General features: G+C 52.7%; 5 protein-coding genes across 5 annotated transcripts; 3 read left to right on the top strand and 2 right to left on the bottom strand.

The window, feature by feature from the left end:
- Positions 1-234: 234 nt before the first annotated feature.
- Positions 235-856, bottom strand: GUITHDRAFT_156647 (hypothetical protein; the record flags this gene model as incomplete). The annotated part of the gene is made up of 1 exon (XM_005818177.1): positions 235-856. A coding segment is annotated over exon 1 (422 nt), but the record flags the coding sequence as incomplete, so codon positions are not given.
- Positions 857-3,835: 2,979 nt separating this feature from the next.
- On the top strand, positions 3,836-4,285 carry GUITHDRAFT_122547 (hypothetical protein; the record flags this gene model as incomplete). Its single annotated transcript, XM_005818176.1, has 1 exon — positions 3,836-4,285. One exon carries the CDS (start codon positions 3,836-3,838, stop codon positions 4,283-4,285), a length of 450 nt encoding a protein of 149 aa, XP_005818233.1.
- Positions 4,286-6,739: 2,454 nt separating this feature from the next.
- GUITHDRAFT_122546 (hypothetical protein) lies at positions 6,740-7,756 on the top strand (the record flags this gene model as incomplete). Its single annotated transcript, XM_005818175.1, has 1 exon — positions 6,740-7,756. The coding sequence occupies one exon, from the start codon at positions 6,740-6,742 to the stop codon at positions 7,754-7,756; it is 1,017 nt and encodes a 338-aa protein (XP_005818232.1).
- A 947-nt stretch (positions 7,757-8,703) lies between these two features.
- GUITHDRAFT_43687 (hypothetical protein) lies at positions 8,704-8,943 on the top strand (the record flags this gene model as incomplete). Its single annotated transcript, XM_005818174.1, has 1 exon — positions 8,704-8,943. A coding segment is annotated over one exon (240 nt), but the record flags the coding sequence as incomplete, so codon positions are not given.
- A 2,354-nt stretch (positions 8,944-11,297) lies between these two features.
- GUITHDRAFT_156645 (hypothetical protein) lies at positions 11,298-11,952 on the bottom strand. The gene has a single exon (XM_005818173.1). The coding sequence runs from the start codon at positions 11,801-11,803 to the stop codon at positions 11,405-11,407; it is 399 nt and encodes a 132-aa protein (XP_005818230.1). The 5' UTR covers positions 11,804-11,952; the 3' UTR covers positions 11,298-11,404.
- Positions 11,953-14,700: the final 2,748 nt, after the last annotated feature.

The following is a 14,700-nucleotide window of genomic DNA, read 5'->3' as shown; positions in this document are numbered from 1 at the left end:
AGTCTTCTGCTCCTAGTCCAAGCGGCTTAGTCAACTTGTTAAGCAGGATCTTCATCTGGACCATAACGCTGTGGAAGGTAGATATGTCAGGCAATTTCGACTTTGCCAGCGTCAGAAGCTCCATCCGCGTTTTATCCGGAGTGGCATTGAGATTCCCACTGCGCTTTCTGACTTCCCATATCATATACGCCAGAGCTTTGATCGGAGCCAACTTGGACTTGAATCCTCCTGACATAGCCCATGGAACAGGAAATAATGGCTTCAGATAGGATCGAAAGTATTGGCCAAGCTCCAGGAGAAAATATTCAACGTCTTCATATAACGCGTTAATCATCGCGGCATCCATCTCCTTGCCATCAGAATCCCTTCGGCTTACCCCCTTCTTTTTCTTCTTGCCAGAAGCACTCACTGGATTGCCGGAATCCCCTTCATCAACAGGACTACCATACTGATCCGACACCGTCTTGGACAAATTTTGCAACTGCTCCACATAATCTCGAATCTGCCCGCTCTTCCTCCAACAAAATTTGGCATTCAGGAAAAGCAAAACGACCTGCCTTTTCCATTCCTCCGTCAACTCGCCATCCACATTCACACTCTTGTTCTTTTCCCATACAGTATGAAACTCACCACCAAAATTACCGAGTTGATCGAGTGGAAACTCTCGTATCAGCGGGAACAAACACATGCCCAATCCTGTCCGATATCGATTCATTGCATTCTGAATCGGAAGCAGAAGTTCATCCAATTCCTCCTGTGACGTCACCGATCCTTTGAGGAATGTGTCCATCTGTAACTCAGGATGAGTCTTGATCAATTCTTCACTGAGGTCCAATTTTCCTCCTCCCATGGTAAAAGCAATGTCGAAAAATCAGTAGCAACGTTCCACACAAGAATCGACTCCGACCTTCCAAACTGAACTTCCAAGCACAAGCGTAAAAAATGCAAAAAAAATCGAGGCCAACTTCCAAACAACGAGTCCAAAAAACAATCGAATCACCGACTCAAACAGTGACCTTCCAAACTGGCAACTTCCTAGCACAAGCGAAAAAAATGCAAAAAATCGAGTCCAACTTCCAAACAACGATTCCAAACAATCGAATCACCGACTCAAATAGCAACAATGAACCGAACTTACTCTTTGTTCCAGTTCAGACCGTACGGTAAATCACAGTTGCGCAACAACAGTAAAAAATGAGAACTGAGAACAAAGAGAAAATTTTCTCTTTGTAATCGAATCAACCTCCACCTCACTGGCCAGAATCTATTTAACCCAAGATCCACCAAAGACTAATTCTCAGTACACCTGAGATCCTTACACCAACCTTATTCACCTCAACGATACACAGCTGTGCAGTCTCTAACACCTTCACTGATGGTGATAGAACTCTCAGAAGAACCACACAACACCACCAACACTTCCTTTATTCACAGCAGTCACCTTCCCTTCAGTCCCTTGCAACCCAGTACATTGCACAGCGCGCAGTGGACACGTGTCCTCCTAACCCCCTCTTCTCCGCCTGACCCTCAGGCTCGTCGATTCCTTAATTCCAGACCTATGTCGAAACCCACTTCCATCTCGCTGAGCTTCGTCCACGGATGAGACGCAATACCCTGAACTTCTCGCCGTCTCCAAGAACTTATCCGAGTTCTTACAGTCACGGGTACTGTGACAGGCTGCGCGGCGTACCCGCCGCGCCGCCCGCCGCGTGAGTACCGTCCGATCGGCAGGCCCCTGAGTGCCACTGCGGCCTGTGACTGAGTCGAGACTCAACCTGCGTACCGTGCCGTACACGCACTGTAGTCACTTAGACCGGGTACTGCCTAGACTAGTGACCGCCGCGCAGAACTTCAAGTTGGTACTCTATTCGGTACTGGCTTGACCGTGACGGTACCGGGCCGTGACGGCGGCCGGTCCGGCGGTCCGGCGAGGCCGAAATAGTCCCGCAGGACACTGAGGAGCAGCTATGACATACCGCACTGGGACTCCGGGAGCGCGGCGGGCCAAGCCCGGCTCCGAGACTCAGCCCGGTCCGGGAGAACTCGCGGCATCAGTACGGTCACGACCCCGCCGGGCATGGCGGCCCTCCGGTCTCACTTCAATCAGTGAACCGTCGCAGCCGCTCAGCTGAGCACTCCGAGGCTCAGCGGCACTGTGACTGAGCAGCATCATGATGAGAGGGCACTCAGCTGCTGCACTGCACTGTGGCAGCCAGTCTGCCTCAGGCACCGCCGCCGTACTCAGCGGCCCGGGCTACTCAGCCGGGCAGGTGATATCGACGTCATGTTCGGGCCCGGGCCCGCCTAGGGTACCGTACTTCAAGTTATATGGCAATCAAGGAAACCCCAAAGCCTACGCCGCAGTGCGGACTCAACCGCGGCCCGCCGCCGCCGTACCGTACCGTCACTACGCCGGCCCGGGTAGTAGCCGGTACCGTAGTACCGTCCGGGGCCGTACTAGCCCGTGACTCAGGCTGACTACTGCCGACTCCCGAACTTGGTACCCGGCGCTGAGGATGCCATAGTACCCGGACCGTACTACACCGGCGGGGGGCTACCGTACCGGGTACGGTACTAGTCTAGGCCTGTACTGACTACTATCGGACTCGACGTACCGTACGGTACCGCGGCCCGGCGGCACTAGTAGTAACGGTAGGCCCGGCTGGCCCAGTGGCCCGGCCCGCCCGGCCCCTGCGCCGCGGCTCACCGCGGCCTGGCCCGGCGGGGCCGGCGGCGGCCCGGGCGCCGGGCCGGCGGCGCCAGGCACCCGTGGCACGGTCACCGGGTCACCGGGTGCCACGGTGACCCGGCCCGGCGGGCCGGCGGGCCCGGCGCATCCGACACTGATCTGAGGGGGCCTCCCGGGAGCAGCGGACTCGGAGGGGCCCACTGAGGGCAATTCAAGTTTAACTGAGCAGATTTTAAAGTTTCCGATTGAGAGTCCCGTCAGACTCTAGCCGCGTTCCGACAAATCACTCCGTTTAGTACTGAACGGTATGAAACTGAAATTCAAATCGATTAGCGTTCAAATCCGACTCCGTTTACTGAATCGGATATGAAATTTGTTCATCGACTTTCAACTGAGCAGATTTTGAAAATTTCAGATTAGCGCTCAAATCTGACTCCGTTTACTGAACGACTCCGTTTACTACTGAACGGTATGAAGTTCAATCGGCTTTCAACTGAGCAGATTTGAAAGTTTCAGATTAGCGTTCAAATCACTCAGTTTACTGAACGGTATGAAATTCAATCGGCTTTTAACTGAGCAGATTTGAAAGTTTCAGATTAGCGTTCAAATCACTCAGTTTACTGAACGCTATGAAATTCAATCGAGTCAGGCTCGGGGGCCGCTTGAGCTTTTTACTCAAAGTTAAGCCTGAGGTCGGCGAGTTTGAGTTTGTACGTAGCATTCAAATTAAATTTCAAATCTCCCCTTTCATATCTTGTCAAAGCCTCTGTAAATAAGCCCCCTATTATAACAACTTGGGGGCTGGCCCTCCGACCACCCCTACCGGCCTTTCAGTGACTGACCAACTGGCATGCAGACTCGCTGCCTCTGATTTCTCCTGCTCTGCGTCCTCCTCCCTCCTCTCTCCCTCCTCCCCCGACCCTCTCTAGGCTGCCCTACAAGAACCGTCCAGTCTCCTCTGCCCTCGTGTTTCTCCACCAGCCACTGCCCCCCTCTACACCGCCAGATCCCCTCTGTGTCCCCGACCTCCTCTCTACCCTCTTCCCCTCCTCTCCTGCAGTCCCGCCCCCCGCCTGTCGCCATACGCGCAGCCGTCGTCTCCAAGACCCTCCTCCGCCTCCTCACGGCTCTCGCGACGCTCTCGCCATGGACCCAGAGCTGCCTGCTCCCTCCGACGAGCCATGGAACTACTCGCTCGTCGCCTTCGTCCTCGCCTACGACGAGGCTCCTCCTCCTGCCCCTCCTCAAGACCCGTCGCCCAGCTCCGGAGCCCCCGCCGCCCCCGCCGTGCCCAGCTCGAGCCAGGCTGAAGAGCGGCAACGCGACCCTCGTAACCGCTGGACGCCTCTCGAGCATGCTCGCTTCGTCAAGGCCCTGCGCGCCTACCAGTCGACGACGAGTACGAGCGAGACCAGCGACGGAGGACGAGGAGCGGTGCTGGGGCCCGGGGTCGCGCGGAAGATCGCCGAGTACGTCAAGACTCGCACGGAGTCGCAGGTGCGATCGCATGCGCAGAAGTACTTCCGTCAGCTGCAGAAGGACCGGGAGGAGGGGAGACCCGCGGGGAGAGGTCAAGACGGAGCGGGAGAGAGCTGAGGGGGCTTGTGGGGGGGGAGGGGGGCTATGCGTGGGAGCCGCTTGGAGGGCGGCAGAGCGACGGGTGTGACAGTCACGGGTGCGTGGGCGGGGCATGAGATGGGAGGAGGCGATATTTCCCTTGGGCCACAGGCTCTCTGGAGGATGACATTGATATTTCTAGCTCAGTAGAGTCATGAATGAATTTGTTTTGGTGACATCTGATCCTTCAGTGATCGCACTCGATGCATCCGTGTTGTGCGATTGCTTGTATGCCCTTGTCGGATAAGCTCAGTCAGATCGCCATGATCTGAGCTAGGCCGGGTCATCGGATGGGGCCTGGAGGACGGTGGCTGAAGGAACAGAATCATGAAGGAGGCGTTGACCACTGTGCTCATGGTCGTCAGATACATCTTCTCTCCAGGTCGAGTCTAGGAAGCAAGCGGCGCAAAGGAGTCACATCAGAACGAGGTTGCGCTTGACAAGAGATCGAGCCAGCGAAAGCCTTCGAATACTTGCAAGCACTTTCACAGCTGACCCAGAGGCACAGGCGGAGAGCCGCGAGCCCCCCAGGCACGTCCAGGGGCGGACAAACCTGTAGGTCCAAGTAGCAGACCTGTTGAGGTGTCTGCGATCCCGAGCTTTACAAGGAACAGAAAGAAACGTTGAGAAGCGCAGTCAACCTGTGAACTTCAACACATCGTTTGCTGTTCGATGAAGCTTTCAAGTTGACTGACCTTGTTGCGTCGTGTATAGCTGCAGACTCGTCAATCAATTCATATCGTTCTAGACTGTCAGTTTTTCAGCTCTCAGCATCCTCTTGTCCGCCAGCCCTCCAGGTCCCCTAGCCTCTGACCAAGCAGCTTCTTCGGTGTCTCTGTTGATGCCTCGTGTATGAAAGGATTCTCCACGCTGACTTGATCAGACAAGAAGTCGTTGATGATGGGATGTATGTGCTGATCGTCAATCAGTCCTGATATTGGTCTGCTTTTTTAGGTTCATTACTTGCCCTGGCTCAGCTCTGATCACGAAACTGAGTCAAGATGAACATTCCTAGCGGATGAATCTGTCTGTCAGGTTTGCAACATCAACGACGAATGCTCGTGCCGCAATCCTCAACTTGAAGCTTTTAGCCTTCCAGGTATGTCCAACAGTTTGAGAAGCACTCGTTCAGCCTCCAAGGGTTGTTACTTTTCTTGTTCCATGAGTTGCTTATATCCGAGTGGGTATTCAGTCTCTCTCTTTGCTCCTACATATTTTTCAATCTCAGTCAAGCCCGGACGCATCAAGGTCGTCTCAGTGATGCAGCCCTGACATTGATGCATCTGCGAGCTTGGAGCCGCATCGCGCCTGGGCAGGCCTCCGAGCGAACATGGCTGCCTTGGATACTAACAGATACCCGCATTGACGATGTTTAGTCACATTCCCTGTCGCAATGTGACCGCTTTGAGTCTGAACTGTAACGTTAGATAAACCTTGCAGTGAGCATGGTTGATGAGTAAACCTCACCGTAAACCACTCCGACTCAGCTTTTCTTTCAGATGATAGTCGTTGTCTTCTCTTTCAGATGATAGTCGTTGTCTTCTCTTTCAGATGATAGTCGTTGTCTTCTCTTTCAGATGATAGTCGTTGTCTTCTCTTTCAGATGATAGTCGTTGTCTTCTCTTTCAGATGATAGTCATTGTCTTCTTGTTACAGTCCTCAGCTCCTTCTCCTAGCGATTTTCTGTTGGGAACTAGCATTTTCGATTTGACAGACGGGCCAACCCCTAGTGTGGGAATTAACTGGTAGAGATATTTAGTTAAATACTCTCCTCTTTCCTCATCGCGCCGCCATGCAGTGTGTTCGGGGCACCATGGCGGGGAATTTAGGGGGTGCTGCATGCCATGGCAGGGTGTCACGAGAAAATTCAAATCAGAGTTTTGGTGGTCAAAGCTATGGTGCCCCACACCATGGTCAGGCCGAGGCCTCCAGCGAAGAAAACGTGCTCATCATGCCACAGACGAAGTGAGATGACAAGCATTCGAAAGTGGCATGGTGTGCCTTTGTGCACAACTTGTGTTTCAAGGTTCAAACAACACAAGACCTTCAATGATCTTGAGCAGATCTTGCTCTCTAAATGGGATGATGCCTTGGATTTCAAGCTGTTGGATTTCTTGCAATGTCATGTCCATGCAACTTTATCTGTGGAGTGTGAAGACGAGAGAATCTTCTAGCTTCAGCGACCCATTACCTCAAGTGGAGTCTTCGTTCTGTATCCTTGTTTGAAGTCCAAAACAAACTAAAGGTCCTCGGAGATGTCTATGGGCATACATTAGAAGGATTTTCGAGATGTTTTCTCCAGCGCTACATACAGGTTTCGAAAAACAAGCATCTGGTAAATCACTTGGAGGGACAAAGGCCGTGTATGAGCACTTGAATCGACTTCGTACACGTATTGGCAATATTCACAGGAAGAATCGAAACCTTGTACACATGGATGTTGCCGAGATGAGAGAAATCAAACAGTTTGTTTTGCAGTTACGACAGAACCAGGCCATATGGCAAGTTCAAAAGGAGAAGACGCTACGATGCAATACGAGCATGAGGCCCAGAGCGACCTTGAAAGAGATGTTTTGCAGGCTTCAAATATTTTGCAGACGGTATGGATATGAAGAAGTTCCTTTGTTGGCCAACCGCAATGAAGAGGGGGAGGAAACATTCACTCCTTGGGAGATGGAGCGAAGAATAGCTGATGGACTAAATAACTTTGATGAATACAAGATCCGCTTTCAATTCGACGAATGGTTATCCAATCCTGTCGTCTCTCCCATTAGTAAGAAGCTGTTGATTTTCTCGCCGTGCATCAATCTCTTGCTGAAGAATGTAAGACATTCCATTGGATCAGGGAAGTCGCAGTCATCATCAAGGGAAGCAAAGATATGTAATAAAGCTTACAGCGATATCGCCAAGAAGAATGCTGCGTGGATGACTCAGATGGAAGTCGACGGGACCGCCGATCCACAATCGGTGGATATCATGCTGAAGATGTTCAGTGACAAGGCCATCAGTCTACTGAAGGCAGAAGGGCATGAAGCGACAGCAAGAATGGCAGAGGCTATGTCTGGCCTGCACAAAGCATTCGATGAAAGAGGGCTGAAAGTTTCAGAGCGGATACGTCTAGTACAAGAGGGTCGAAGATGGCTTTTGGAAGGCATCGACTGGACCAGTGTCAGCCACAAATATGTCAAAGGACTATCCTCTGTCACATTTGAAGGGTTCATAGTTGCAATTGATACTCATGTGCCTGTACAACAGTATGTGAGGGATAAGAATCATACGCTGGGTGATAGAGACTATGACTTCAATTCACGAACTCTCTGTACGGATAGTGTAGAGAATCTTTGGTCCTTGACCGGCCATCTGAACAAGAAGAATTTTCTGAGAAAATTCAATCAGGCATGCACGGAAGTATCTAAAAAGGTGGATCCAAACCTGCCTTTTGTATCCTAAGCAAACCCCACGACCGTGAAGCTTTCAATGCACGGGATGGATCTGATAATGATGTGGAGCCAGAAAATAGCAGGCAGAAGAACAAACGAAAGTCAGTATATGCTAAATCAGGGGAATGGGATGAAGGATGAACAGGAAATATGCAACGGTTCCGGGGATTGCGTAGCATTGCTGGTTGCAAGTCGAAAACAGAGAAAACGTATTGTAGAAAATATTAAACTCTGCAACGATGACATTCAAATGATTGACACCATGATATAGATCTCACAAATCCCTGATTGGCTATGGTGGTTTCACGATTGTCATCATTGCACAGGCTGAATAAATCATCCTCAAACCTGGTTGCCGCCTTGCTGCCATTGCCATTCCGGAGGGGGTGGTCATGGGCTACTCCGTGAAAGGTTTTCAAACTTAATTTCAAATCTTCCCTCTGATCTTCTCTGTCATTTCGGGCTGCTTCAAATCGTTTGAATGCTGACGGACGGCCCTACAAAATGACGCAACGGGGGCTTGTCCTGACCCCCCATACCCCCCCTTACCCCCCTTCATCATCCCTTCAATCCTGCTCCTCCTCTGGCCGTACATCCCTCCCATCCCTGTCCTCAACTTCCTCTCTACCGCCTCTTAGCGCGCGTCGACAGCTCCTCTCCTTCTGATCAGCTCATCCTCTGTCTTCCCTCACTTCTCTCTCCCTCCTCTTTGCGCTCGGCTCTTGTCACCAAGACCCTCCTCCGCCTCCTCACGGCTCTCGCGACGCTCTCGCCATGGACCCAGAGCTGCCTGCGCCCTCCGACGAGCCATGGAACTACTCGCTCGTCGCCTTCGTCCTCGCCTACGACGAGGCTCCTCCTCCTGCCCCTCCTCAAGACCCGTCGCCCAGCTCCGGAGCCCCCGCCGCCCCCGCCGTGCCCAGCTCGAGCCAGGCTGAAGAGCGGCAACGCGACCCTCGTAACCGCTGGACGCCTCTCGAGCATGCTCGCTTTGTCAAGGCCCTGCGCGCCTACCAGTCGACGACGAGTACGAGCGAGACCAGCGACGGAGGACGAGGAGCGGTGCTGGGGCCCGGGGTCGCGCGGAAGATCGCCGAGTACGTCAAGACTCGCACGGAGTCGCAGGTGCGATCGCATGCGCAGAAGTACTTCCGTCAGCTGCAGAAGGACCGGGAGGAGGGGAGACCCGCGGGGAGAGGTCAAGACGGAGCGGGAGAGAGCTGAGGGGGCTTGTGGGGGGGGAGGGGGGCTATGCGTGGGAGCCGCTTGGAGGGCGGCAGAGCGACTAGCAGGCCCGAGGGCCCGGCAGATGGGAAGAGGAGAAAGAGAGGAGGGGGGTGTGACAGTCACGGGTGCGTGGGCGGGGCATGAGATGGGAGGAGGCGATATTTCCCTTGGGCCACAGGCTCTCTGGAGGATGACATTGATATTTCTAGCTCAGTAGAGTCATGAATGAATTTGTTTTGGTGACATCTGATCCTTCAGTGATCGCACTCGATGCGTCCGTGTTGTGCGATTGCTTGTATGCCCTTGTCGGATAAGCTCAGTCAGATCGCCATGATCTGAGCTAGGCCGGGTCATCGGATGGGGCCTGGAGGACGGTGGCTGAAGGAACAGAATCATGAAGGAGGCGTTGACCACTGTGCTCATGGTCGTCAGATACATCTTCTCTCCAGGTCGAGTCTAGGAAGCCAGCGGCGCAAAGGAGTCACATCAGAACGAGGTTGCGCTTGACAAGAGATCGAGCCAGCGAAAGCCTTCGAATACTTGCAAGCACTTTCACAGCTGACCCAGAGGCACAGGCGGAGAGCCGCGAGCCCCCCAGGCACGTCCAGGGGCGGACAAACCTGTAGGTCCAAGTAGCAGACCTGTTGAGGTGTCTGCGATCCCGAGCTTTACAAGGAACAGAAAGAAACGTTGAGAAGCTCAGTCAAACTGTGAACTTCAACACATCGTTTGCTGTTCGATGAAGCTTTCAAGTTGACTGACCTTGTTGCGTCGTGTATAGCTGCAGACTCGTCAATCAATTCATACCATCTTATTATATTCTTCTCCCCTCGTTCTAGACTGTCAGTTTTTCAGCTCTCAGCATCCTCTTGTCCGCCAGCCCTCCAGGTCCCCTGTGGCCTCTGACCAAGCAGCTTCTTCGGTGGGATGTATGTGCTGATCGTCAATCAGTCCTGATATTGGTCTGCTTTTTTAGGTTCATTGCTTGCCCTGGCTCAGCTCTGATCACGAAACTGAGTCAAGATGAACATTCCTAGCGGATGAATCTGTCTGTCAGGTTTGCAACATCAACGACGAATGCTCGTGCCGCAATCCTCAACTTGAAGCTTTTAGCCTTCCAGGTATGTCCAACAGTTTGAGAAGCACTCTTTCAGCCTCCAAGGGTTGTTACTTTTCTTGTTCCATGAGTTGCTTATATCCGAGTGGGTATTCAGTCTCTCTCTTTGCTCCTACATATTTTTCAATCTCAGTCAAGCCCGGACGCATCAAGGTCGTCTCAGTGATGCAGCCCTGACATTGATGCATCTGCGAGCTTGGAGCCGCATCGCGCCTGGGCAGGCCTCCGAGCGAACATGGCTGCCTTGGATACTAACAGATACCCGCATTGACGATGTTTAGTCACAATCCCTGTCGCAATGTGACCGCTTTGAGTCTGAACTGTAACGTGAGATAAACCTTGCAGTAAGCATGGTTGATGAGTAAACCTCACCGTAAACCACTCCGACTCAGCTTTTCTTTCAGATGATAGTCGTTGTCTTCTTGTTACATCCGTAAGCTTCTCTTTTCAGATGATAGTCATTGTCTTCTCGTTACATCCGTAAGCTTGTCTTTTCAGATGATAGTCGTTGTCTTCTCGTTACATCCGTCAGCTTGTCTTGTCAGATGATAGTCGTTGTCTTCTCGTTACATCCGTCAGCTTGTCTTGTCAGATGATAGTCGTTGTCTTCTCGTTACATCCGTCAGCTTGTCTTTTCAGATGATAGTCATTGTCTTCTCGTTACATCCGTCAGCTTGTCTTGTCAGATGATAGTCGTTGTCTTCTCGTTACATCCGTCAGCTTGTCTTGTCAGATGATAGTCATTGTCTTCTCGTTACATCCGTCAGCTTGTCTTGTCAGATGATAGTCGTTGTCTTCTCGTTACATCCGTCAGCTTGTCTTGTCAGATGATAGTCGTTGTCTTCTCGTTACATCCGTCAGCTTGTCTTGTCAGATGATAGTCGTTGTCTTCTCGTTACATCCGTCAGCTTGTCTTTTCAGATGATAGTCGTTGTCTTCTCGTTATATCCGTCAGCTTCTCTTCCTAGCGATTTTCCCTGTCGCTCTCCTTCTTTGTGCGTGCTTCCCTGCCATTTGGGGGGGGGGAGGGGTTGTCAAGGGCTACTCCGTGAAAGGTTTTCAAACTTAATTTCAAATCTTCCCTCTGATCTTCTCTGTCATTTCGGGCTGCTTCAAATCGTTTGAATGCTGACGGACGGCCCTACAAAATGATGCAACGGGGGCTTGTCCTGACCCTCCATACCCCCCGTCTTATCCACCCCTTCATCATCCCTTCAATCCTGCTCCTCCTCTGGCCGTACATCCCTCCCATCCCTGTCCTCAACTTCCTCTCTACCGCCTCTTAGCGCGCGTCGACAGCTCCTCCCCTTCTGATCAGCTTATCCTCTGTCTTCCCTCACTTCTCTCTCCCTGGACCCAGAGCTGCCTGCGCCCTCCGACGAGCCATGGAACTACTCGCTCGTCGCCTTCGTCCTCGCCTACGACGAGGCTCCTCCTCCTGCCCCTCCTCAAGACCCGTCGCCCAGCTCCGGAGCCCCCGCCGCCCCCGCCGTGCCCAGCTCGAGCCAGGCTGAAGAGCGGCAACGCGACCCTCGTAACCGCTGGACGCCTCTCGAGCATGCTCGCTTTGTCAAGGCCCTGCGCGCCTACCAGTCGACGACGAGTACGAGCGAGACCAGCGACGGAGGACGAGGAGCGGTGCTGGGGCCCGGGGTCGCGCGGAAGATCGCCGAGTACGTCAAGACTCGCACGGAGTCGCAGGTGCGATCGCATGCGCAGAAGTACTTCCGTCAGCTGCAGAAGGACTGGGAGGAGGGGAGACCCGCGGGGAGAGGTCAAGACGGACCGGGAGAGAGCTGAGGGGGCTTGTGGGGGGGGAGGGGGGCTATGCGTGGGAGCCGCTTGGAGGGCGGCAGAGCGACTAGCAGGCCCGAGGGCCCGGCAGATGGGAAGAGGAGAAAGAGAGGAGGGGAGTGTGACAGTCACGGGTGCGTGGGCGGGGCATGAGATGGGAGGAGGCGATATTTCCCTTGGGCCACAGGCTCTCTCGAGGATGAAGTTAAGCCTGTGACTCAGTCTAGCTAGAGTCGTGAATGCTTTGTTTTTCTGTCTCGAGTGAACTTGGGAACTGAACCTTCAGTGATCGCACTCGACGCATCTGCCTTTGCAATTCAATGTGTGATTCAGCGGATGATGACTTGCCTTCGCTCCGTGATGCGAAGTTGTCGGATCATGTATGATGTAAGCTCAGTCGCTCCCGACTGAGTCCGGCCATGTGAAGAGAAAGAATGTTGAGCTCGAGAAGTGAGAATCCTCCAACAAGATTTCAATCTTCTTCTGAGCACCTGAAATCAGGATCTTGATGCTGAATTTAGTCGCATTGAGGATTTGAAGCCTGAGACCTGGTGTCACACCCCGAAGCCTAACCGGTTTCAGACGTCTACATTGAATGCTCAAGGCGCCTCCGCTGGATCACACATGAAGGTGAAGTTGTGATGTCGAGTTTACTAGCGATGCTGGATCACACATGAAGGTGAAGTTGTGATGTCGAGTTTACTAGCGATGCTGGATCACACATGAAGGTGAAGTTGTGATGTCGAGTTTACTAGCGATGCTGGATCACACATGAAGGTGAAGTTGTGATGTCGAGTTTACTAGCGATGCTGGATCACACATGAAGGTGAAGTTGTGATGTCGAGTTTACTAGCGATGCTGGATCACACATGAAGGTGAAGTTGTGATGTCGAGTTTACTAGCGATGCTGGATCACACATGAAGGTGAAGTTGTGATGTCGAGTTTACTAGCGATGCTGGATCACACATGAAGGTGAAGTTGTGATGTCGAGTTTACTAGCGATGCTGGATCACACATGAAGGTGAAGTTGTGATGTCGAGTTTACTAGCGATGCTGGATCACACATGAAGGTGAAGTTGTGATGTCGAGTTTACTAGCGATGCTGGATCACACATGAAGGTGAAGTTGTGATGTCGAGTTTACTAGCGATGCTGGATCACACATGAAGGTGAAGTTGTGATGTCGAGTTTACTAGCGATGCTGGATCACACATGAAGGTGAAGTTGTGATGTCGAGTTTACTAGCGATGCTGGATCACACATGAAGGTGAAGTTGTGATGTCGAGTTTACTAGCGATGCTGGATCACACATGAAGGTGAAGTTGTGATGTCGAGTTTACTAGCGATGCTGGATCACACATGAAGGTGAAGTTGTGATGTCGAGTTTACTAGCGATGCTGGATCACACATGAAGGTGAAGTTGTGATGTCGAGTTTACTAGCGATGCTGGATCACACATGAAGGTGAAGTTGTGATGTCGAGTTTACTAGCGATGCTGGATCAGCGCGGCATACAACATGAGGACAGAACAGACCCTTCTAGCTGAAGAGTTTCGACTCCACAACTCGGCGCAGGCGTCAGGCCGCGCAAATGCTGGAGGAGGACCCGCGCGACGAATGATGTCAGCAGCCGACGCAGTCACTGTTCATCCCACAGTAGATGCTTCTTTTCAGTGCCAAGATTGATGGCAAGCTCCGACTCCCGAGGCCGCTCACCGTCACTGGATCAGTCGCGGCTCACTGACGTCAGGCTGGCAACCGTGACCCATTGAACCCTCAACAAGCTTGAAGCCTCCGAGAGTCACAATGCCCGTGGGGACAACTTGCAAGTTGTGGCAGTGTGTCCGATCAGGCTGGAGTCCGACCGAACTTCCGGAGTCCCGGCGGGGCCGAACTTGGAAGCCAAGTTTGGAATCACCCGGTGACGGTCACCCGGCGGTCGCCGGTGACTCATCGGATGTTAGTATCAGTATGATGATCCGAGTCCGACATCACCGGGAAGTTCGGTATCAGCCTGATATATGGTACTGGCTGAGCGGCGATAGCCGCGCCGCCCGGCAGTATGACAGTGTGACTTTCGGAAGTTCCTGTTGCCACCGGGCCGCGACAGAGGCCCGGCGCCGCCGGCTGCCGGCCCGCCGGGCAGTGCCGCATCCGGTCCCGCGGTCACTGGCTGACTGGGCCGCCAGGCTGATGACCGAAAAGGTATATATAAAAAATATAAAAAAAATATAATATATATATAAAAAACATCGATGCATCGATGTAATGAGGGGAGGGGAGGGGAGGGGAGGGGAGGGGAGGAGAATCATCAGAGAGAAAAATACGAGAGAAGAGTCAGTAAGCCCCTTCGAAACACGAGGAGACAAGAGGGGTTTTCATCCTCGTCTTCGTCCTCATCGTCATCGTCATCGTCATCCTAATCATCTCAATCATCCTAGTCCTCCTAATCCTAATCCACTACCACCACCACCACCACCACCTCGTCGTCATCCTCATCCTCATCATCATCATCATCATCACCACCATTCTTATCGCATGGCAACCTTTGCTCACAGCTTTATGAAGGCACAAGATTTGTTCTCCGAATGAAGCACAGCGGTAGGAGAGACGAGCAGCGAGGGCTCGAGAGAAACGAAAGGATGGGAGGCGAAGGATGGAAAAGAAGGCGAGTTTGCCTCCTTCGACGTGGTGCTATGAACCATGAGTTGAAGTCAGGGGGGTAGAGGAAGACGAAGAAGTAGGACAGGGTGAAAACAGGAGGAGGAAGAGAAGTGGAGGGGGAGGGAGGGATGGGAGGGGAGGGAGGGAGGGGAA

This window comes from Guillardia theta, assembly GCF_000315625.1.
Source record: "Guillardia theta CCMP2712 unplaced genomic scaffold GUITHscaffold_362, whole genome shotgun sequence".
NCBI lineage: Eukaryota > Cryptophyceae > Pyrenomonadales > Geminigeraceae > Guillardia > Guillardia theta.
This window is presented reverse-complemented; position numbering and strand designations above follow the sequence as displayed.